The sequence below is a fragment of the Pyrus communis genome, chromosome 4 (assembly GCF_963583255.1).
Source record: "Pyrus communis chromosome 4, drPyrComm1.1, whole genome shotgun sequence".
Classification (NCBI taxonomy): domain Eukaryota; kingdom Viridiplantae; phylum Streptophyta; class Magnoliopsida; order Rosales; family Rosaceae; genus Pyrus; species Pyrus communis.
The window spans coordinates 1332070-1355638 of record NC_084806.1 but is presented as its reverse complement, the minus strand read 5'-3'; the positions used below and the strand labels follow the sequence as shown (position 1 = coordinate 1355638).

General features: G+C 37.3%; 4 protein-coding genes across 6 annotated transcripts; 3 read left to right on the top strand and 1 right to left on the bottom strand.

The window, feature by feature from the left end:
• The first annotated feature begins 378 nt into the window (after positions 1-378).
• On the top strand, positions 379-4315 carry LOC137731222 (uncharacterized). The gene is made up of 10 exons (XM_068470324.1): positions 379-1009; positions 1113-1250; positions 1963-2148; positions 2298-2435; positions 2541-2659; positions 2742-2874; positions 2953-3082; positions 3187-3266; positions 3378-3512; positions 3644-4315. The coding sequence occupies exons 1-10, from the start codon at positions 488-490 to the stop codon at positions 3881-3883; spliced, it is 1821 nt and encodes a 606-aa protein (XP_068326425.1). The 5' UTR covers positions 379-487; the 3' UTR covers positions 3884-4315.
• Positions 4267-5875, bottom strand: LOC137731223 (NAD(P)H-quinone oxidoreductase subunit L, chloroplastic). Of its 2 annotated transcripts, none has more exons than XM_068470327.1 (5): positions 5624-5875; positions 5449-5538; positions 5048-5155; positions 4875-4969; positions 4267-4576 (listed from the first exon to the last, which is right to left on the bottom strand). In XM_068470327.1, exons 1-5 carry the CDS (start codon positions 5744-5746, stop codon positions 4429-4431), a joined length of 564 nt encoding a protein of 187 aa, XP_068326428.1. In that variant the 5' UTR covers positions 5747-5875; the 3' UTR covers positions 4267-4428. The 2 variants fall into 2 exon arrangements, with proteins under 2 accessions (XP_068326428.1, XP_068326427.1); XM_068470326.1 differs by having other exon boundaries at positions 5048-5158; positions 5624-5870.
• Positions 5876-6231: 356 nt separating this feature from the next.
• On the top strand, positions 6232-10735 carry LOC137731057 (uncharacterized). Of its 2 annotated transcripts, none has more exons than XM_068470127.1 (9): positions 6232-6603; positions 6800-7144; positions 7234-7449; positions 7706-8352; positions 8507-8603; positions 8693-8746; positions 8827-8945; positions 9179-9369; positions 9480-10735. In XM_068470127.1, exons 1-9 carry the CDS (start codon positions 6328-6330, stop codon positions 10115-10117), a joined length of 2583 nt encoding a protein of 860 aa, XP_068326228.1. In that variant the 5' UTR covers positions 6232-6327; the 3' UTR covers positions 10118-10735. The 2 variants fall into 2 exon arrangements, with proteins under 2 accessions (XP_068326228.1, XP_068326227.1); XM_068470126.1 differs by having other exon boundaries at positions 9477-10735.
• Positions 10736-12470: 1735 nt separating this feature from the next.
• LOC137730898 (putative clathrin assembly protein At2g01600) lies at positions 12471-17014 on the top strand. The gene is made up of 15 exons (XM_068469898.1): positions 12471-12825; positions 12967-13036; positions 13139-13236; positions 13832-13970; positions 14161-14288; positions 14425-14517; positions 14668-14718; positions 14899-14964; positions 15039-15104; positions 15210-15290; positions 15378-15458; positions 15596-15769; positions 15899-15980; positions 16066-16187; positions 16336-17014. Exons 1-15 carry the CDS (start codon positions 12736-12738, stop codon positions 16684-16686), a joined length of 1692 nt encoding a protein of 563 aa, XP_068325999.1. The 5' UTR covers positions 12471-12735; the 3' UTR covers positions 16687-17014.
• Positions 17015-23569: the final 6555 nt, after the last annotated feature.

Here is a 23569-nt window from a genome sequence, read left to right as displayed (position 1 = left end):
GTATGTAACAAATTGATAATCTTTGTCAATTTTTAGGAATTATGGAGTGTTTGAGGTGTGTTGTGATATTAACAAATGAGTTAAATAAATTTTAGAAATTGTTCAATTTTGGAATACCAAATATGACATACCAACCCATATTTCCAGTTAATTGGATAATTGTGTGTTTCCAAATTAGCCACGTGACAGTCGTATCTAATTAATTACACCACAAGCATTAGGACTAATTATCCGACAACAAAAAAGATTAGGACTAATTGATTTATCAATTACTAATTATTTTCAGATTCGGATTACAAATCCAAACGGTTGGTATTTGATGTAATTTTATTATAAATCAAGGGTCAGATTCATCCAGTCAACGCCATTAAATTCACTCCCACCGTTTCTCTCTCTCTCTCTCTCTCTCTCAATTTTCCCAGTTCCGGTTCCTTTCTGTCTCTCTCTTTCAATCTTCCCGAGAAAATTCAACACCAACAACCAAATCATGGAAGGAAATCACGCTGCAGCTTTCGAATCAATTGCCAACGGGGACCACCTCGACGCCGCATCCACCGCCGCAAACGACTACAACAATACCCATCACACCCACGCCAACAACGACCACGGCTGGCAGAAGGTCACCGCGAAGCGCCCGAGGAAGAAGAAGGAATCGAACGCCGAAGTAATCAACAATCAGAACAAGCTCGTCCCCGGCATCGCGAGCGCCAACGGAAACGGCGTTTTCCGGTCACTGGAGAAACAATCGGAGGACCGGCGCCGGCGGATTCTCGAAGCTCAGAGGGCCAATGTCGACCTCGACGATGTTGCTCCGGCGAGATCGAAGCTCAGGTCCGACGACGAGGATGGGGATAATAGCGATGATGAAGCTGCGGCGCAGAACGTGAAGGCCGAGGAGGCGAAGAAATCCAAGCCTAAGAAGCCGAAGAAGCCTAAGGTCACACTGGCCGAGGCGGCGGCTAAGATCGACGAGGCGAACGATCTCGCAGCATTCCTCATTGACATTTCGGTGAGTTTTATGCTCTGATCTAGCTCGATCTATTCGTTTTCAATTGAATTCGATTTAAAATTCCAAATGTTTTAATTGATTTGGGGATTTTGAATTGCAATAGGCGTCGTACGAGTCGAAGGAGGACATACAGCTGATGCGTTTCGCGGACTATTTCGGCCGTGCATTCTCTGCGGTGTCTGCCTCTCAGTTTCCATGGGTGAAGATGTTCAAGGAGTCATCGGTGGCCAAGCTTGCCGATGTAAGTTTTGAAATTTATTCATTTAAATACCTGATGCATTGATTAATAGGTCGAATATCTGTTTTCGGGGTTGAATTGCATGTGAACCATTACCATTGTGCATTATGCTCTTTTCTGTTCAATATTTCAAATGGCATTTATATTAATGATATCAAAAATTTCGTCGAAAGCTTTCCTCTTTGGATATATATTCGAATAAATCTGCGGAAAGCTTTTTTCTTTAGATATATATTCGAACAAATCCGTGGAAAGCTTCTCTCTCCTTAGTTATATATTTGAACAAATTTGATCCTCGTTGATCTTGTTGGATGTTTGGTTGAGATTAGCTGTTTGTCTCTTGTTTTTGGGGCTTCTCCATATGGTTGCAACGATTTTCAGCACACTTCCTTCTGAATATAACTCCGCTCCTTCCCGAAAACAATTGTGCGTATTATTTCGGGTAATGGTAGAGGTGGTATTTATGGTCTCAAAGGCGAATAGGTTGGTGGATAATTTATAATTTGTTGAAAGAATGCACTAATCTAATATACATACTGTGATGATAAGGATGATATTTGCGAGATGGATAATTAGGGCAAGTAACATATCTTGTTCTACGGATTCTCTTGCTTGTGACCTCCATTTTATGGGGCTTAATAACTTATTGGTGGAAGCAAATTTGAGTGTGCATGCTCCTGGACAACCTAATCACTTGGTGGTGTTTTTTTAACAGATCCCCCTTTCTCATATTTCTGAGGATGTTTATAAGACATCAATTGACTGGATCAACCAGCGTTCCGTTGAGGCCCTTGGGTCTTTTATATTATGGTCCTTAGACAGCATTCTTGCAGACCTAGCGAGCCAAGTTTCTGGCACAAAGGGCAAGAAGGCTGTGCAGAATGTGTCTTCAAAATCTCAGGTAATTCCCCTCTCCTTGTTTTTGTGTTTTACTTGTCCAGGAAATGTTTGATATTCATTGTTAATGTTAAGGTATAATTTGCAATTGAACCTTCACAAATATGTACTCTTCGACTGCTGATGCAAACTTGAATTTTGTTGAAATCGCAGGTTGCGATATTTGTGGTTGTAGCAATGGTATTGCGAAGAAAACCCGATGTCTTGATTAGTATATTGCCAACACTGAGAGAAAATTCAAAGTATCAAGGACAAGATAAGCTTCCAGTAATTATATGGATGATAGTTCAGGTAAGTGGTTAACAATATAATACCGGTTTTAGTGATCTTTCTTCATGGAAAAAAAACATTAGCTCTTATAGTAATGTTAATCGATGTCAAAAATGTCTTGTGTAGGCTAGTCAAGGGGACCTCGCCGTTGGGTTGCATGCATGGGCCCGCAATGTGTTGCCTCTAGTCTGTGGAAAAAGTAGTAATCCACAGTCCCGTGATCTTGTTTTGCAGTTAGTGGAGAGGTATTAAAAGATGGTTATTGCTTCAAACATTTTTGCTTGCCTTTACATTCTTCAACTCTAAAATTTGTTACTTTGGTTGCAGAATTCTGTCTATGCCCAAGGCTCGTACTATTTTAGTAAATAGTGCTGTTAGGAAGGGGGAGCGTTTGGTGCCACCTTCTGCATTAGAGATACTTATGGGAGTTACCTTTCCTGCACATTCAGCTAGAGTAAAGGTAATTACTATTAAGGGCAAATTCACTTAATATAAATTATTTTCATTGTACTGTACTTACGCATGATATTTTTTACAGGCCACCGAAAGGTTCGAGGCTATATATCCAACCCTAAAAGCGGTCGCTCTAGCTGGCGCCCCTGGAAGCAAAGCAATGAAACAAGTTTCACAGCAGATAATGAGTTTTGCTGTCAAAGCTGCAGGAGAAAGTACGTAAATTTCTTGTCTTCCTTTGTATTGTAGTTTTTGTTTCCTAAGTAGGGAAAAATCGTAGGTTCTTAAAATGGGATTGAGATAATTCTGTTTCACGCAGGTATACCTGAGCTATCCAATGAAGCAACTGGAATTTTCATTTGGTGTTTGACCCAACATGCTGATTGCTTCAAGCAGTGGGTGAGATATTCTGCTTCTCCTCAGCATCATTGCATTCATGTTTGGGTTTGAAACAGCACCATTAGTGAATTTAACAATCTGATTTCTGTGTTGTGCATCAAATGGTAACAGGACAAGGTCTACGAGGAAAACTTAGAAGTGAGTGTCGCTGTTCTGAAGAAACTTTCTAACCAATGGAAGGAACATTCTGCAAACCTCTCTCCTCTTGATCCTATGAGGGAAGCTCTCAAAAGTTTTATGCGCAAGGTAACTTTTTACTTTTTATTTTCTTAAATTTTAATTGTATATATTTGTATACAATTTCTTATATGATTTAGTCATACGCGAAGTATTAATTAACTTGTTTTATACTATTTGAATACTACTATTACTTGTAGAATAAGAAGGCATTGGCTGGTGAGGCGGAGGATGTACACCGAGAAAAGCTTAGCAAGGAAGCAGACAAGTATTGTAAGACATTATTGGCAAAGCTATCACAGGGTAGCGGGTTCAAGAAGACTCTGGCCGTTGCTGTTGTAGCCTTGGCTGTTGGTGCTGCTGTCATGTCCCCGAACATGGAATCTTGGGAATTGGAGTTGAAGAAACTAACTGCGACCATCAGCTCTTTCTTTGAATGAACTGTGATTTCCAGTTCTGAAAATCCTACCGTAGCAGCATGAGCGAAGCAGGTTTAGAAGTTGACGGTGCAAAGTACCGACTTAAAATTTTCTCTTACAAAACTGAGTATGATGAAGAAAAGTTCTGCTGATTTACTCCAGAATAAGGTGGCGACAAACAGGAAGCTCTATTTATGCTTGTATCCCGACGGGATACAGAACTAGACGTAGTTGAAGGTCAATACTTGCTCCAAGGTTTAATTTGATTTGAGTTTTTTGTTTTCGGTGCAACTTTTCATGTTTATTTAGATCCTTTTTAAGTTATTCACCGCTAACATCTACAAATACCAGCGATATGTTCATGAGAACTTTGAGACGGATACAAATCTGTATTCTCGGATCAGTGTTTTGTTCGAAAAGGAATTTGAATTCAAGGTTTGATTCTTCGTTACACTCATTAAAGTTGTGGATTTAAGTTCATATGTATCGAATATGTGTCATTGAGATATAACATTGTACATGTTCCGCTGCATCTGTCGCAGCGTACGGAAATACGTCTGTATTTTCTACGAGTAATCTTCAGGTTCTGCAAATGGGTACTTTAGAAACCCAGCTTTTATTTGGTCAGGATCGTCTGGCTTCGACCAAGGGTACTTCATGGATGGATCTCGTGGGAACTTCCTGAAGTTCAGAAATGGTGCCCAAAGTATTACTCTGCACAATGGGAGAAAATAACTGAATCACAACATTTTGTACTTGAAATCTCGATGTTGGAGAGAGGATTTAAAGTCGGATGCTCATGTTTATATCTCTTCATTCACATTTGATTTATTTAATCGAAATGTCAGAGATAAACAGGGGTGTGCGGAAATCAGATACTCAAATTAGAGTGGCTGATTTATTTAATCGAAATGTCAGAGATAAACAGGGGTGTGCGGAAATCAGATACTCAAATTAGAGTGGCAGTTCAGGAGAATCAAGAAGAAACCCAAATGACGGAAAAGTCACTTACCCAGGAAAGAACAAGAAGACAAACATGAACTGAAAGTACATCTCTAGAAGATTTCTCTTGTACCACCTAATCCGAAGCCAGTTCATGATGATTGGCTGCAATCACACAAAAGTGCTTCTCTCAAAAGCTCCATGTTACAAAATAAAAGTACAAAGAGAAGAAGAATTACTTACTGGCATGATAAGGAAGTACCAGAAGGCAACAACTCCGGACTGTATTAAAACCCATGTCAAATCTTCCTCGTAGTTGATTCCGGTGACGGCAAATGCAGGCTGCTCAATCTGCTGAGATAGTTCCGAACGAGTTCAACACCAAAATATCACTAATTAGACTTGTTTGGGAATGCTTATGTAGAAAAAACTTCTGCTCATACGCGCTTATGCTAAAAGTGTTTTTACTAGAAGTATATTGAAATCTGTATTAAAAATTCAAATGCTTCCCGGAGGAGTCTGAGAATGCTTCTTGAAGACGCATCTACTTATAAAATGCTTCTCCAAGAAGCGCTTCTATGATTCAAAACCTTTTAAGTTTAAAGGGTAAGCAGGATTAGAAGTAGAGATGATGAGTGGCTTACGGTGGCCAAAACTGCTCCAACTTGAATTGCCAAGTTCGATTTCTTCAGGTGGAAACAGTCAATTGGGTTTTGACGGATGCTTCCGACTGTCTGAAAAAGCAAAAGTTTGGATCTTCATTAATGATCTGATAAAATTTTTGAATGGAAACTAGAAACCAAGGAAGAAAGCTCGTACCTTTTGAGGATCGACATTGTTGGGCTGTCTGTGTTGAGAGGCGATTGGGAGAGAAGAAGAACGCCGGGAACGGCCGAGAGAAGGCAGCGCCTGGGGGATTTGGAAGCTGAATGAGCAGCTCATTTTAGAGCTCTGTTTCTCTGTCTCTCTGTTTCCTTATCCCTATGGTTTGAGTTTCATGGCAGAAAATGCATGGAGTTTCTTGACGAATAAAGTTAAAATAATGAACAAATATCGCCACGTGCCTAGTATAATTGGGTGAAACTAAATGTGTGCCTAGTGTATTTATTTTGTTCGGACACGTGATTAACGAATTTTTATCTTACATAACATAATTAAAATCGTTCAATTTTGTTAACTACAATTTAAATACCATTTATGCAAAGAAATTAATTTTATTGTTACTAAAAGGATGATGCTTCCGCACGTTCATTTTTATCTGTCAAAGTTTAATTTTTAACTATCAGATTAAATGAATTAAAAATAATTAAACGATAAAATTTAACAAGAATTATGTAGGGATAAAAAAAAGTGGGTAGATAGCGGCATCTGATATTTACCAATATAAATGGATACCCAAAAAAAAAAAAAAAAAAGAAGGCATAAAACCCAAGAACTCAAACCAATCTAAAAGATTGAGTCTTGAATAGGAGAAATTTTCTGCAAGTCTGCAACTTTCCAATTTCTGCCTCAATCGGACCAAGATGTTGGCCTCGGCAGCCCAACCGTCGTTAACGGTGAAGCAGCCTTGTCTCCTCCAATCCTCACTCTCCATCTCAAACACCCATATCCACATGGAAGTCATTGCAGCTAAACCCACCAGACCCAGAAACGGAAGGCCAACATTCTTCTTCCATTCAACCCGTTTCCAATGCCTCAACCTCAAATCACGCTTTTCCCGCCAATTCCTCACAAGGGTCAGTGATAGCGACGGCGGCGGTGCGGCGGATGCCACCCCACAACAGTTTAAACCATCCACCGTAAGTTTTCATAATTTCATCCCCATACTTCCATTGTTATCAAGAATTAATCTTTTTAGTGGTTAATATGTTTCATGAGGATTCAATTCAACCCAGAAGATTAATATTTCACGAGGATGAGAACCCAAAAATTTATATTTCATGAGGATGAAATGTGAAATTTGATATTCTGATTCTCGCCACTCTTGATTTGTAGGACACTAAAGAGATAAAGAGTACTTCTCTGGGTGATGGGTATGTCGGCTTGTTTATTCGGATGCTCGGGCTGGATAATGATTCCCTTGATAGAGAGGAGGCAATAGTGGCACTCTGGAAATACTCACTTGGAGGAAAGAAGTATGTCGAAGCCATTATGCAGTTTCCTGGCTGCATAAACCTCATTGTAAACTTGCTGAGATCGGAGTCCAGTTCTGCGTGTGAAGCTGCTGCTGGCCTTTTAAGGTCGATATCCCTTGTTAATTTGTATAGAGATGTGGTAGCACAGAGTGGAGCAATTGAAGAGATAACCGGGTTGCTAAATCGACCGTCTTTGAATCCTGAGGTATAGGATGGGTATCTCGCTCATGGAATTGCTTTCCACATTTTTCTTGATGTAGAAAAGTGACGTAGATTGTTGTAACATTTCTGCAGGTGAAGGAACAAGCTATATGTACTTTGTGGAACTTGTCTGTGGATGAGAAGTTCAGAGTGAAAATTGCAAACAGTGATGTCTTGCCGTTACTTGTTAAGTCCGTGGATGATGAGGACGTAAAGGTGAAGGAAGCAGCCGGAGGGTTGTTGGCAAATTTGTCATTAAGTCACTTTAGTCACAGCATTATGGTTGAAGCAGGTGTTATACCAAAATTGGTGAGACTTCCCCTTCCATTTTTTGTTGTAGTAGATCTAGTTTCAAGTTGGATCAAATGGCTTTAGTTAAGTGTACCGGTTTTCATTTTCAATGGTTTTTGATACGTAGTAGTTGATTTGGGATTATCTTGTATCCATCACATGTGAAACAAAGTATTAAGCAGTTCAATCCCTATATCATAGTTACGAATCCCCCTTTTCTAATGTTTTTGATTATATGATACTTATGGATTAATTTGCTTTTTTAATGATGCAGGCAAAGCTCTTAAGAACTGACGTTGAAGGATCTAAAGTAATTAGAAAGGAGGCAAGAAATGCTTTGTTAGAACTATGTAAGGATGAGTACTACAGAATTCTTGTTGTGGAGGAAGGTCTGGTTCCCGTCCCCATCATTGGTTCAGCTGCTTATAAGTCCTTCAGGCCGGGTTTGTATTCATGGCCTAGTTTACCAGATGGTGTGGAGATTGAACAGACTTATAAAACTCCGTCCAGGTTTGGTGCTTCTGAATTACTCCTTGGGTTACATGTTGATGAAAAAAAGGCAAATATAGAGGAAGCCAAGATGAATGCGATTGTTGGACGGACACAGCAACAGTTTCTTGCTCGTATTGGGGCCATTGAACTGGAAGATGATAAAAAACAGTCTGAATTAACCACCGGTAAACAACTCACACTTTTGCCATGGACAGATGGTGTGGCTAGATTGGTTTTGATTCTTGGACTTGAAGACGAGTCTGCAATAGCAAGAGCTGCAGAGGCAATTGCTGATGCATCTATCAATGAACATATACGGATAGCATTCAGAGAAGCTGGGGCAGTTAAGCTTTTAGTACATCTTCTAGACAGTAAGAATAATGCCGTCGTACTGGCGGCAGTTCGAGCACTAGAGAGGTTGTCTGTCAGGTAATTAAGCATTCACTATTTTTAAGTCTCTTGTTCTTTATGTTTTGAATGAAATGCAAATCCTTTTGAGAACTAAATTAACAGGGGAATTGTATGAGGCGACAACTAACTTGGCCTCTGCAAGCTGATAAAGTTATTGTTTTGAATGATGCAGCAATGTTGTTTGCCAGTTAATTGAAGCTGAGGGTGTTAGAGATCCTTTGGTTAATCTTTTAAAGCAGCCACAGATCTCTGACATCTTGATGGAAAAGGTCATTCGTCATATTATTTTTAGTCAATCGCTATATCTTTGAAGTGATTCTAGTTTAAGTTAATCACGCGAATAATTGATGTAATGCAGGCGTTGGATATTCTTGCCCGGATCTCAGATCCTAATAAAGAAATGAAGTCAAAGGTTGGTCAATTGTTTATTGATAACCTATTTGAAACCTTATAGTTATCAATTGACTCACCAAGCATGTTGTTTCATTCCAGTTTTATGATGGACCACGAAATGGATCAAAAAAGGGATCGGATGCAGCTAGGGGTCCTTATGGTTCCACGGGAATGACTGGAGATATAGCTAATATGTCCATGTCAAAAACTAATACCAGGTTTGAAGTCCCCCCTTCTTATTTTTCTGTGCTTGATTATGATGCTTAACTGCCTTTATATTCTTTAAATTGTTTTTTTTTCTTTCCATTTTATCATATGTTAAAGGCAAAATTTGTATTACTATAGCTTCACGCAAAATGCAAATGTTTAAGCTTCACTGTTTTTTAAGTGCATGATTATCTGGTTCTTCTTAAAAAAAGACCAAGTAAAGTTTTGACTTCTGTCTGTATAGCGAAAATGTGCTTGACTCTGGGGTTATTGCTCGCCTTGTTGAGACATTAAAGACCCCAACCCCAAGTTTGCAAACAAAAGCTGCTTCTATCCTCGAGTTCTACGCAGTTATTGACCCAAGCATGGACACCATCATTTCAGCGGGTATTGAATCTGGTTTAGATGTTGTTTTCCAGCAAAAGATTCTTGAAGGTACCGGAAATTCTTTTCCTTTATGGTAAAACTCCTTGGAAGGTAAGTAATAATAGTGTTTGTTCACAGATTTGATACTTATTTAACTTTTGGTATGTGGTATTTAGCAGACACGGAATCAGAAGTATATAATCAACAGCCAGAAAAATATGCCCTTGAAGTTGAAGAAGCTGGTCATGCTATATCAGCAGCATCCCGGTTATTTACAAAACTGCTCGACTCTAAGAAGTTCTGCCAAAAAATAGATTCCGTGCATTTCACCAAATTGCTCGGTGATATCCTGAAGTCTAATATCCCCCTTCACAACAAAGATTGGGTTGCTGCTTGTTTGGTGAAACTTGGTTCTCTTTCTGGTCCCAGACTAGATTTTGAGGACCCAATCAACATGGAAGTAACTCTCCACGAGACCATTCCGAGACTCATGGAGCAGTTAAAAACCTCATTCTTTCTAGAAGAAAAGGAAGCTGCAGTTGTGGAACTCAACAGAATAATCTCTGAAGGGGTGGTTGATTCCACTCGAGCCATTGCTTCCCAAGGAGGTATATTTCCGTTGGTCGAACTGATTGAACAAGGGAGTGAGAGTGCCGTTGAAGCATGCTTGGCGATACTTTATAATCTGAGCATGGACAGTGAGAACCATCCGGCAATTATAGCTGCTGGAGCAGTTCCCGTTTTGAGGAGAATTGTCCTATCACAAAGACCACAGTGGAATCGGGCACTTCATTTGCTGAGGACTCTACCTACATAAGGAGACAGTGCCAAAACTTATAGTCACGATATAATTTTTCCATTTTTACCAAACTTTATACTATGAAGTCTGCCCTTGAATTGAAGGGCGAGCTTAATTCCCGTCGAGAACTTAAATGTGTACCGGGGCAGCTGATGCCGTAGTATATGATCTGATTGTAATCAAGCTCCTTGCCCTGCTACTATACAAGCAGAATGCAAAATATTTGGTGTTAAAGGGAATCATTTCGGCACATCATTTTTCTCCTTCTGTACTACCCCCTGTTTATTTCTGTCCCGACATGTCTATGATGAACTTCCCTAGCAAGTTTGAAGGGCCGGTGTAGAAAATGCTCCGTGAGAGTCGGCGACCGATAAAACTGAAAGGTGTTTCCGCTTACAAGTTTAGAACCAGTAGAGCTTCGGTACCACATTATCTCTTCATAACCACCTCAAACCGCCTCTTCATCTTTCGCTATCGGTCGTCCTGAATTCATGAATCCCGCCCGCCATTGATAAATTTCAGGTCCTGTTTGATACAATGTGGATCGCTTGTTGATTTGTGCACGATTTGCTGCTTCCTGCATGTAAATCATTGATGAATTTACATGTGCTTGGTCTTTGTGTGTTTGCTGCTGCAGGCAAAAGTGTTATCAAGTTAGTGGCCTCTGGGGCCATCAAGCTAAACTCTCCACTTCTTGATGACCTCATGATGTAAACTTGTCACGTAAAATTCTACTTCCATTACAATTGCTCTTTGTAGATTGGTAGGAGGTCTGCTCCGTACTTAAAAACATCGGTCCCAAGTCAACAAGGTTTTCCGTTTTGCGAGGGTTGAGGGAAACATCTATTATACATAGTCTTACTCTTGTTTTGCAAAGAGACTATTTTCAAGACTCAAGCTCGGTTATGCATCAATGCAATATTCTAAATAGTTTCAATGTAAAGGAAAGATTCGGACTTAGTGTAAGAGCGGACGACACACGTATACCTAATACATTTATTAACAATTCTTCATCTCTGACCTTGGATCCTCCAAGGATTGGTTGATTGATATAAAAATCAATTTGTTGGTGGGCGGACTTTCTTGGTCAAATTTTTTGTTCACTGGACAATTTTCTGTTCAACGGTTCTAAACTTCTGGATGCAGAATCTTTGGAAAAAAAAAGCCCAAGCCAAAAATCTGTCAAACCAATCTGGCACGTGACAGGGAAACAAGATGCACGTGCAGTATATGAATATATACATTTTCAACAAATTTCTTAATTAGTGAGTTGGCTCACATGCAAAATCAGTCCACAACTCATCCTTCTTGTTAAATTATGCATAATCAAAAGGATTTTAATCTTTTATAGTTGAGAGTTTTAATCGTTAAATTTTTGCTATTATATTTTTTATTAAAACTTTACTGTTAAAGTAAAAACGATTGAAAAACTTACGGTATCAAATCTAACATAATCTGTATTCAGCCGAAGTAACCAAAGACAACAAGAACAACAAATTGAACTATCAGCCTAGTTCATAACTATCATCACAAATCGAAGATACAAAAGCATACTATATAAAAATAAAAAATGGTAGAACAATTTTTTTTAGGAAAACTAATTAAAATGGTTTGAAAACTTTGAGTTTTAACGATAACGACAAAATAAATAGTAAAATGAATAGTACCAGAATTGATTTTTTAGTGTAAAAATATGATTTTTCGTTAAAATGAACAGTACCGGAAGTTTTTCGTTGAAGTTTTTTTTTTTTTTTTTTGTCAATAAAGAGTATAAATACAATATATTAAAAGGAAAACTAATGAAAATGGCTTGAAAACTTTGAGTTTTAACAATAAATACAAAATAAAGGGTAAAATGAATAATACCAATATTGACTTTTTAGTGTAAAAAGATGATTTTTCGTTAAAATAAACAGTACATAAACTTTTCGTTAAAGTTCCTTATATTAAATCATTCAAAGAAGTATACGTCCCTTGCTTGTAATGGTGGTGAATGTGGGACACTAATATCATATTATCCTATATTTTATGTGTGATATGACGCACTCCAAAAGCAGGGGCTTCCAAAACCCAACTGCCCTCTTCTCGATCGATTTTTCAATGCGTTAGAAACACAATTTGATACATAAAATATTATAAAATAACATACTAAATTGGGTTTTTTACACATTAAAAAGCTAAAAAGTTTCTCCCTCCCGTCGCCTCCTCCATCCCCTTTCATAAATAAATTTCAACCAAAAAATAATAATTAAATTTCGAGCAAAAAATAATAATTAAATTAAAAGCCACTAGTCTCCTCAGAACAAAAAAAAAAAAAAAAAAAATGAAAAAGGAAAGAATAAAAATGGAAAATCGAATCCACTACGACACCGTTCCAGTGTTTCTGCTTTGCAGCCTGTCGCTCTTGTATTCTTCTTTTCCTTTTCTCTTCGCATAATTTCTACAAAGTCCTTCGCTTTCCTCTCTCTTCCTCCAACCCATCGGAGCCAGAGAGAGAGAGAAGAGAGAGAAACAAGGTCTGCAAGCCAGGTCACTGTGTCTTATTCTAGAGAGAGAAAGTGGTGGTGAGAGAGAGAGAGAGCGATCTGAGCGGTGGAGGAATTGGGGTGGTACAGTAGAAGAAGAAGCGGAGAGAAATGGGGACGCTTCAGACGTGGAGGAAAGCCTACGGCGCTCTCAAAGACTCCACCAAAGTGGGCCTTGCCCACGTCAACAGCGATTACGCGGTACCAATTCCTTTCCCTTTTCTTTTATCTCCGTTGATTTAATTAATTAGAACCCAAAAAAAAAAAAAAAAAGATAAGATTTTTGTTATCCGAAGGGATTGGATTTTGATTTTTTGATTTGGGTTTGTTCTCTAAAAATAGGATTTGGATGTTGCGATAGTGAAAGCCACCAACCACGTCGAGTGCCCGCCCAAAGAGAGACACCTCAGAAGTCAGTTTCTAAATTTTCAGATCCGTTGTTTTATCAAATGGGTGGTTGGATTTTGATCCAAAGATGTGATTTTTACATTTGGGGGTGTTTTGTTGGATGCAGAGATTCTGATTGCCACATCGTCAATTCGGCCACGGGCGGATGTTGCTTATTGCATTCATGCTCTTTCGAGAAGATTAAGCAAGACCCATAATTGGACGGTATGCCGTGCTTCCCCTTTCAATTGCAAATTTGCGATGCCATGCATTTCAATTTCGATTTTGTATTGGACTTAAAATGTATTTATTTCCCTTTGAATTTAAAGCGGGGTTTGCTTAATATTGTTGTTTACCATGCCATACTATATCATTCGAGTTTGCTTGGAAATATACTTGGTTGCTTTAATAAACCGCGTAGATGTGCCTATGTTAATCATTACATAGTATTGTTGTGTTACTCAATGACAGTACAGTTAAATAGCGACATTAGGCTCCTACACTTTTACCGGTTCTTCATTTTCCCATTTGTTCCACTAGATGCCGCTTTTTGATCTTTTTGTGCAAAGGATTATTTTTATGCTCAAACAAAGTTTATGTATTTTTAACTACTTTGAAGTGAAATAATTGGTCTTCTACTGGTCTGGTTCAATGTTGTCCCAATTTACAAGGGACGATGTAACACTTATATGATAGTTTTCTTTTTGGCTGTATATGTGTCATCATTGTCTTATGGATTAATATGCTTATGTATATGTATACATATGTTTTGATTCCTGTTGAACTTGGTTTGTAATATATTTGTGTTTTTTATTGGCAGGTAGCTTTGAAGACATTGATAGTTATCCATAGGACCTTGAGGGAGGGTGATCCTACTTTCAGAGAAGAACTTCTAAGTTTCTCTCAGAGAGGACGAATTCTCCAGCTTTCTAATTTCAAAGACGATTCCAGCCCCATTGGTGAATTGCAAATGCCTTAATCTCTTGAATTCTTTCTCGTCTTTGGCTTGTCAATTTTCATTATTAGCTATTAATTGAAGTAATTGAAATTATGACGTTGATTTTGAAGTCAAAATTGAAGAAACACAAACACATCTGTAACTTGAGGATAACTAATGTTTCCTTTTGTTTTCCTTTTCCTCTTCTGCAGCTTGGGATTGCTCTGCATGGGTGCGTACTTATGCATTGTTTTTGGAGGAACGACTTGAATGCTTTAAGGTTCTGAGGTATGACATTGAAGCTGAACGTCTTCCAAGGCCTGCCCAGGGGCAGGAGAAGGTATCAAATCCTAATGGTTCATTACTAATTTACTAGTTAGGATTTGGTGATAAGATGCTTTCTTTTTACATACAAAATAAGTTATTATTCTATGAGGGTTCACAATCTTTTCTTTCCTGTGTTTAACTACTAACAGGGATATAGTAGAACCCGAGAACTGGATAGTGAAGAGCTGTTGGAGCAGTTGCCTGCCTTACAGCAGCTTCTGTATCGTCTTATTGGTTGCCGGGTAACATATTTGGAACTTGTGGTTCATCTGTTTCCCTCAAACGTGTTTGAATATTCATTTCGTGATACATTATATATCTCTGTAAATTTATTGCACAACCATTTTTATACATTTGTGCTAAATGATTGATTTTGCTTTCTGACTTTGCAGCCAGAAGGAGCAGCTTCCAGCAATTATGTTATACAGTATGCTCTGGCCCTGGTATGTCCTGCATCTCCATTTTTGTTTTGTTCTCTCAGACATGACAATGTATTTAAATTATAAACGGAGTCTCAAGTGCTGAAAGCAAGCTTTAATCCTTAAAACTATTAAAGCCAGTTTAACAATGGACAAAGGCTATCTTTGATTTCAAATCTGACTTTTTTGAGTTTGTATTTTCAGGTATTGAAAGAGAGCTTTAAAATTTATTGTTCCATCAATGATGGGATCATAAATCTTGTTGATAAGGTGAATATAATATATAATAAGCAAATACTATGTTACCAATGGCTATTTGTTTCTCAAATTTGAGTTTGTTGCAGTTTTTTGAGATGCCAAGACATGAAGCTGTCACAGCCCTTGATGTTTATAAACGAGCTGGTCAGCAGGTAAACATCTGCAACATTGGTTACTGCAGCATCAGTTACGGATGATCTAAGGTCAAATAGTTAATGTTTGCTGCTCTGTTAAAGATATCTTCGTATTTACTGCAGGCTGCAGGTCTCTCTGATTTTTATGACGTTTGCAAAGGATTGGAACTTGCTAGGAACTTCCAGTATCCGTTCTTGAGAGAGGTCTTATAAGTTTCCAATGTATTTGTTTAAGTTCCTTTCTTGCAGTTTTCTCAGCTAAAGCTAAGTACTGTATTTTAACCTTTTCAGCCTCCGCAATCCTTCCTCGTAACAATGGAAGAGTATATAAGAGAGGCACCACGGGCTGTGACTGTTCCAAATGAGACATTGGTTGGTATTTATTCTTTTTCTTTTTTTGTTATGGAAATTTTTTAGTGTTTTGAGTTTTATCAGTTCAGTTCTTTGCCAATGGAATTTTATTTTGGAAATACATGTGTAGATAATTTATATTTGCTCATTATGAACAGCTTTTGACATATAGACCAGAAGAACCTTCGGAAGATACAAAATTGTCTGGTGATGAATCCGAGCCACCAGCTTTAGACATTGTGCCTGTGTCTAATGTTGAGACAGAAGCTCCTCTGTCGCCACCACCTCCACCTCCACCTCCTCAAAGTAGCATGACCACTGGAGATTTACTGGTAGATTATCAGTTCTGACTTCGTTAAAGTTACACTCTGTTTTTATTTTTTTTATTCTACAAATTCTCATTGTGTCGATCATTTCCATTTATTTTTTTCACCCCAACCAATCTTCTTTTGTGGGTTCAGGGATTGGATTATAGTGCAGCTGATGTATCTGCGATTGAGGACAGAAATGCTTTAGCTCTAGCTATAATTACATCTGAAGCTGGTATGTGTTTTTTTATTTATTTATTTATATAAGTTGGCATTTTATGACTTCCATGACTCTTAATCTCTCCCGCTTTTATTTGCAGATGCAGCTCCAACATTCAATTCTAGTGCAGCCCAAACAAATGGTTTTGATCCTACTGGATGGGAACTTGCCTTGGTCACCACTCCAAGTACCGACATTTCAGCACCGAATGAGAGACAATTGGTAGGCCCATACTATGCTTTTTAAAATTTATAGTTTTTTATCATTTACTATTCCTCACCGGGCTTTGGTTATACCTCACCTTGTAGAATTTTTGCCATTCTGATAGTGGCTTGCAATTTGATTGATACATGTTTCTGGTTCATGTCAGGCTGGTGGGTTAGACTCACTCACTCTGAACAGCTTGTACGATGAAGGAGCATATAGGGCATCTCAGCAACCTGTTTATGGATCTCCAGCTCCAAATCCGTTTGAGGTCCAAGACCCATTTGCTTTTTCAAACCATGTTGCTCCCCCTCCCGGAGTTCAAATGGCGGCAATGTCTCAACAGCAGTCCAACCCCTTTGGTCATTTCCAACCAACCTACCAGCAGCCACAGCCGAATGTGATGATGGGCGCAACAAATCCCTTCGGTGATACTACTGGGTTTGGGACATTTCCTGCAAACCCTGCTCCTCACTCGCAAACTAGCAATCCATTTGGAAGCACTGGCCTTCTGTGAGGACACATGCTTTGATCATCTGAAATAGTGTAATCCACGCAGCGCAGCGACGTTGGTTTTGGTGTATTTGGCGAGTGTAGCACATACGGGGTTTGGATTTGGTTTGTGAGATGGATGGTGTTTGACAGCATGAACATAAGAAGTGGGGTAAAAGTCAGGCGAGTGAATAGTGAAGTATGTAATAATTAGTTGATACATTTTAGAAATTCTTGTAATTTTGTTTAATCAAAAGAAAGAAGTTATGTATTTTTGGTGTTCTCTCATGTGGTGATTCTTTTGATCTTTTTGACAAACGATATCGTTATTCGGTTTAATTCTTTTAATCTTAGTACTCGAGTATGCTGTGTTGTTTGATTTCTTAATTTCTAGAAATTCATGCTTTATGGGAAAAAAGGCCTTTATTTCTCTTTTGGTTGACAACAAGGCATTAGCCCGAAAGAAAAGGAAAGAAAAAAGAATATCACGAGGCACACGAGATATATCTGTAATTAGCAATCGATAATAAAGAACTTGCTCATAAAAGACTGGACCTAAACCTAAATTGCATGACAACAACAAAGTTCTTTTCATGGTAAATGTTGAGTTTATGTCAATTGAGTTTTACTAAAGTTATCCTTTGTGGGGTTTCTCTTTTCTTTAGCACGAAACGAGAAAAATGTTGGGTAAAGGGGCGAAAATAAGAACAGAGCTTTAAAAACGTGGAAACGAGAAAGAGCAGCCACGGCCCATGGGATATGGATGGTGCCTGCTTGGAAGGACACTGGAGCAGGGTAGTCTTACGGTTGTAAGTAGATACGACTCACAATGCATGAACTCTCGTCCTTTATTATGAGGAACCTTCTCTTGTAGCCAGTGACACCGTCATCACGTTTTCGGTAGAGAGTCATTGGGACAATATATTGGTTTGAATAAAATTTCTTCTTTTTACAAGAGTCGTTGGTCAAGCTGCTACTAAGTATTCTCTAGTCAGATTGCCTTACTGAATATTGTCTGTCTCCTGCTCGGAATTTGTAAATCATGTAGTGACTACCATTAGATTTATAAAGAGTAAATTGTATCAATGATCCCTCGACTTTAATCAAATTGGAGCAATGGTCCATCAACTAAAAATCCAATACTATTGGTCCCTCAACTCATCAAAATGTGTAGCTATTATCCATTTCGTCAACTTCATCAGAATTTTGTCAAAATAAGTTATGTTGGAAGGACCATTACTACAATTGGGGTCCCTCAACTCATCAAAACGTGTAGCTATTGTCATTTTCGTCAACTTCATCAGAATTTTGTCAAAATGAGTTATGTTGGAAGGACCATTGCTACAATTAGGTTAAAGTTGAGGAACCATTGCTCCAATTTGGTTAAAGTTGAGGGACCATTTTCTTTAGTTGGATTAAAGTTGAGGGACTAATGATAATGAATTTTTAGTTGAGGGACCAATGATAATGAATTTTTAGTTGAATGACCATAACTGCATGTTTTGATGAGTTGATGGACCAATGGTAATGAAATTTTAGTTAAGAAACCATTGCCCCAATTGAGTTAAAGTTAAGGGATCATTGCTACAATTTACTTATTTATAAGAGATAAAGAAAAAAGGATATAAGAGTAGAGCACATGCTGCTGGTAAGCTTGTTAAATTGTAGAATTATTGAATATTTTTGCTCACCACCTTCAAGTAATGGTGATGCTCACCTTTCAATTATCATTATTAGATGAGTTTAAATCTCGTACTCAAATTGATTTCTACTTAATTTTGTTAGGCGCCCCGGTATTTTGATCTTCCTTTTTTGGCCAGTCGATGATTCTGAAAATTAATAATGTTACTCTTTTTTTATTTGTCTAGCGTTATATATCATGTAATATGCATGCGTGAAAGAAATGTAAATATATTACCAAAACGGCTTCATCTTTGCTTTTGGGTTCACATAGTCAAAGATATCTAATTTTTTGGGCGGGCAGGCTCTCACCGTCCACGAATAAGTAGTGCTGCACTGCGGATGAAATTTGAAACATGACGCAGTGCATTCACATTTCTCATAGTTCACGATAACGTTTAAACTCCCAAACGACTTTCGATTCGATAAATTTGGTAACGATAATCTTTTTCATCACATTTTGAAGGAGATAACAGATAGCATCATAGCATCATATTACTTTACTCACTAGTCAAATACTTTAAACGTATAATATGCGTATCGTAGAAGTACATATATGTGTTTTACTAAATATTGTTGTTGTAAATTAAGTAGTGGCAGATAGGAGCCTATAACTAAAAGGGTTTTCAGATTAATATTATTGTTATTGTTGTTATTATTATTATTTGGTCGTGGGTTGAGCGTGGGAGCTTGTGAGGAATTTTATTAAAAGCCAAATAAATGGAAGGAGCAGAAAGTTAAAGGAGGAGGGAAGGGAAGGGAAGGGAGAGGGTGAAAGAGCACAGATCGGCATAGCAGGCAGGCAGGCAACAAAAGCAAAAGAAGAAGAAGGGGCCATGCAGCATTTACATATACATGCTGAGTCTGTCCCACATTTTCAAACACTCTCAAATCACCATCATTACCATCGCAAACCCTAACACACACAAAAATACTACAAATTCGTGGCGATTCTCTTTCCCTTTCTCTCTTGAATTCCTTTTAGTATTAGGACTAGGAAGTGGTATCCCGTAATTTGTGTATGGGTCATGCAAGGGGATTAATTATTTAGATCAAATTTCGTAAATTATATGGCGTGATCGCTGATGATTGAATTATTATTTAAGTATTTATCAACGCGCTTATTTATTATTAGTGACACATTACATGATTCTCAAATTTGGTGTAAACAATTAGTCTACCAAACATTACTCTTTTTGTACAGTTGTTTTACGTAAATGATTTACTATCTTTAAGTTGTGTTAATCATAGGATCCTTAGCTTTATAAGCAAAAATCCTAAAACTGCTCCCTTTTATCTTACGAATTAACCTTAAATTGGTTGTCGAAAGAACCAAAAGAATATCAAAGATGTCTGGAATTTTGGCAATAATGTTTCGATCCCTGAAGTTAGGGATCGATACCTAACTATGATCTGAAACCCTAGGACTGACAAACATGCACGTACAGTAATTACAAGGGAACTTAACTATGATTTGGAAAATCTTTATTTTCCTTTTTAATTTGCTAGAAGAAATTGTAAACATATAATTACTAATTAGACATGCATGATATTTTACCACCCGTGTTGTAAATAAAAGTATATGCATGCATACTGTGGATGCAAATTTCTTCCTCCTTAATCTTGAACAAAATTGCACTTGCAAAACAAATAACACCTTAGGTCAAGGCCAAGAGCTTCACGCGCCCACGATAAATTGGGGGGGGGGGGGGGGGTGAAGGGGCTTTGGCCGAAGAACATCCGATGCCAAAGTTAGAATTTAGAGAGAAAAGTGTTTGAGAGTTTTGGAGAATTTTAGCAAGAGTGAAGACCTCTGTTTTTAGAGAAAAAATGGGTAGTATTTATAGGGTATGGCCGGTCCCCTTTGGAGAAAAGGTGGCCGGCCTTTGGGATGCTTTTTGTGTGCATTTTGTGGTTTAATGTATGAGTTATTTAGCAATTAATGGGTGATTAATTGGGTGATTAATGGATTAATTAGGAATTAAGCCTAATTAATTTAATTTATAAGGAAGGTTTTGAAGGTTATGGAATGATTTCCTTGTAGAGGATATGGAGTAAAGATGGATGAGATAAATTTGAACTTGTTACCTATTTTGGGCACTCTTGACTCGGTTGATGGATGATTCTCCACTGCTTGCGTGCAAGAAACCCGGTGTGTCTCGATGGTAATTTTGTCCTCTTCACCTAAAAATCCACGTGTCGCCTCTTGATTATTTTTGGCTCCACACATACCCCTTCGTACTGTAGGACAATATAGTTTTTTTAGAGATTTTTTTGTGTGTTCAGAATATGATGAGGTATATATGGAGTTTGTAACATTGAACGGTAAATGTCCTTCTAATTATATAATAACATATGGCGTACTAGTCATGTTCCAAATACTCTAAAAATCTCTCGTAGTTTGAGGCAATATGATGATATACATCTTTGTCTACAGTCCATATTTGATGATAATTTTTTTCTTTCACTAAATGCAAAGTTGATCACTTTCGAGTTTAGATCTAGCAGCTAAGGGTCCATCTCCATCATCACCACTTACAGATTTTAGTTGTTGATCATTCCACAATAAAAACGCAGAAACAAAGCAGCAGTTTTTATATACAAATTTTGTGGAGTCTACCATTGGCATATGGATATTTAGGGTCCCTTCTATATATGATTAATTAAAAAAAATTAAGCTAAATACTTTATTTAATTTATGTATAATTAATGATATCTTTATAGGAAGGGGATCCGGTCCGGATCTCTCCCATCAAAGGCTCCATATCAAGTGATCCGGACCGTTGAAATTTGGTCCAATTAATACAATTATTATAACTTTTAGAAGGACCCTTGTTTATAGATGTTTGATCAAATTTCAACGGTTCGGATCATTTGATCATGGGCTTTTGATGGGAGAGATCTGGACCGGATCCCCTTCCATCTTTATAGTCACGCAAATTATGTACATGATGCCCACGGGTCCCCTCATAATCCATATTTCAATATATATACAGCGATGTGGATCGATGCTAAGTTGTCAAATTGGAAATGTTCGATTTCAAATTTAGCTATTAGGCGTGCACACATACACACATATGTAATAAATAAATATATATATATATATATATATATATATGTGTGTGTGTGTGTGTGTGTGTGTGTGTGTGTTACATACTAGTATTTCGTTTACTTTCAAAACAATGTTCTAGCTGAATGTAGTTTTGGAATTTGAATTTAACATCTTTTTTTTTGTTTGAGAAATTAAGAATGAAGTAAATCTTGAGCTTATTTATGTATTGTACTTAAAGGCGCATTTTCCTTTTATATGTGTTTGTTGATGATTTCATATATACCCTAGTAAATTCTGACCGAGCTTATTTTTTAAACTAAATTTTATAAATCAATTGATAATTAAATTATTACTTAAATATTAATTAATATGTTTATTTCTTATTAGTGACATATTATCTAATTGTGGTTTAAAAATTTAATCTTCCTACTATTATCCTTGAAATAAACCTCATTCAATTTTGTTGTTAATCAACGTCCATTGACTTTATGATTAGGTGGGATTTGCCCCTTAGGCAAAGGAGGGATACAAATTAATTAAATGCTCGATTTCTATGCATCTCTCTTAATTTCAAATTTAAATCTTGTTCAAAAAAAAATTCAAATTTAAATCCCCTATATGTGTCAGTTTAAATATGCATTTATTAAAAAAATCAATGGAATTTACTCATAAAAACAAAAAAATAAAATATGTAATATTCCCATGCAGAGATCAATGGAGTTTTACCTATTGAAACAAAAAGAAAATGAAGAACACATGCATGATTGCAGACGTAGTCAATTGTATTACCTTACTCATAGACATCTTAGATTCTTAATTAATAGCTAATGATCATGGAAAACAAGCAATTTAAGTTACCTGCGTACGAATTTCAACTAATGTTTGAGAGTTGGGTTTTGTCTTTAAGTACGACAATGTTTTTTTTGGTGTACATCAAATTTTCTATATTTTTTTTTCTGCTAACAATGTATACGTTGTAGTTTACTAGTTGCGGGATTAATTAGATTCAATTGTCTTTTTGGTCAAAAAATTTAAAGTTTAAAGATTGTAATAAAGGAAAAGTGACACTTGTAATCAACTTTTGAAACAAAGCTTGACTATTGTGACAGTATTTCTACCAAGAAACCAAAATTAGCTTTACCTTAATTTTAATTCTTTTTTCTTTTTTTTTTTTTCCTTTTTTTTTTTTATAGTTAAATGGGGCTTATAGTTATAGCCTAAACAAACTAAGCAAAAATAAGTCTAGGCCTGGACATCGCAAGCCAATCGTCATGAACAAAATTGTTAGAATAAGGAGGAGGATTATCAAAATAATGATTTCCTAGGTCTAGAGCAAGATTGTAGTTAGCTAAACCAACCAACCACAAAAATTCTTTTCTCTATAGACATGCGATAACTCGTATTACTAAAGATCTAGAAAGCAAACTCTCGACAAGCAAAAATAATAGAACCCAAAGGGCAACAACAGCTTATAACACCGACGACACTGTGAGAGAAAAAAAATCAGATTCTACCAGTAAATTATCTACCCGTAGTCTCCAAACAAGTTGCAATCCCAAAAACAACCCCCATCACTCAGCTGCAAACTCAGCTGGAAAAAAAAAATGGTAGGCTTCCAACATGTCACAAACCCTAATATATGAAACCCAAAGAATCAGATTCTACCATCTCAGTTGCATATACTCTATTCTACTCTTACATAGTCATTGGAAATGTATAAAGGCTACTCAGAAAGAAAGAATAAGAAACCCTAATCTAGCTTGAAAGCTGGGTTTCATAGAAAGAGTGGGCTAAATCCTACTAGTGCTAACCGTACATTAAGAAATAACAAGTCATGATATAAACTTGACAAGCAAAAGCAATATGAAAGGGTTTACAGTCACAAGCCTGGTTCCTTTTATACACAGAGGCAGATGTATATTGGGACCAAGGTGTTCTAACGAAGACCCTTCAAATGTTTGGTTCGGATATTTTTTGTGCCTATACCAAGGTTTTGATGTAATGTTTGTTAGGTATACCTCGACAGGTTGTATGATAGCACTTGACAAATTCTCTTGATATCATTCATTAGATTGATTCGACATTTGTCAATATTTATTGACATGTGCACAACATGGTTTGACTGACGACAACAAGCTCACCAAGTGTTCGATGAAATGCTTCGGTGAATAAACTA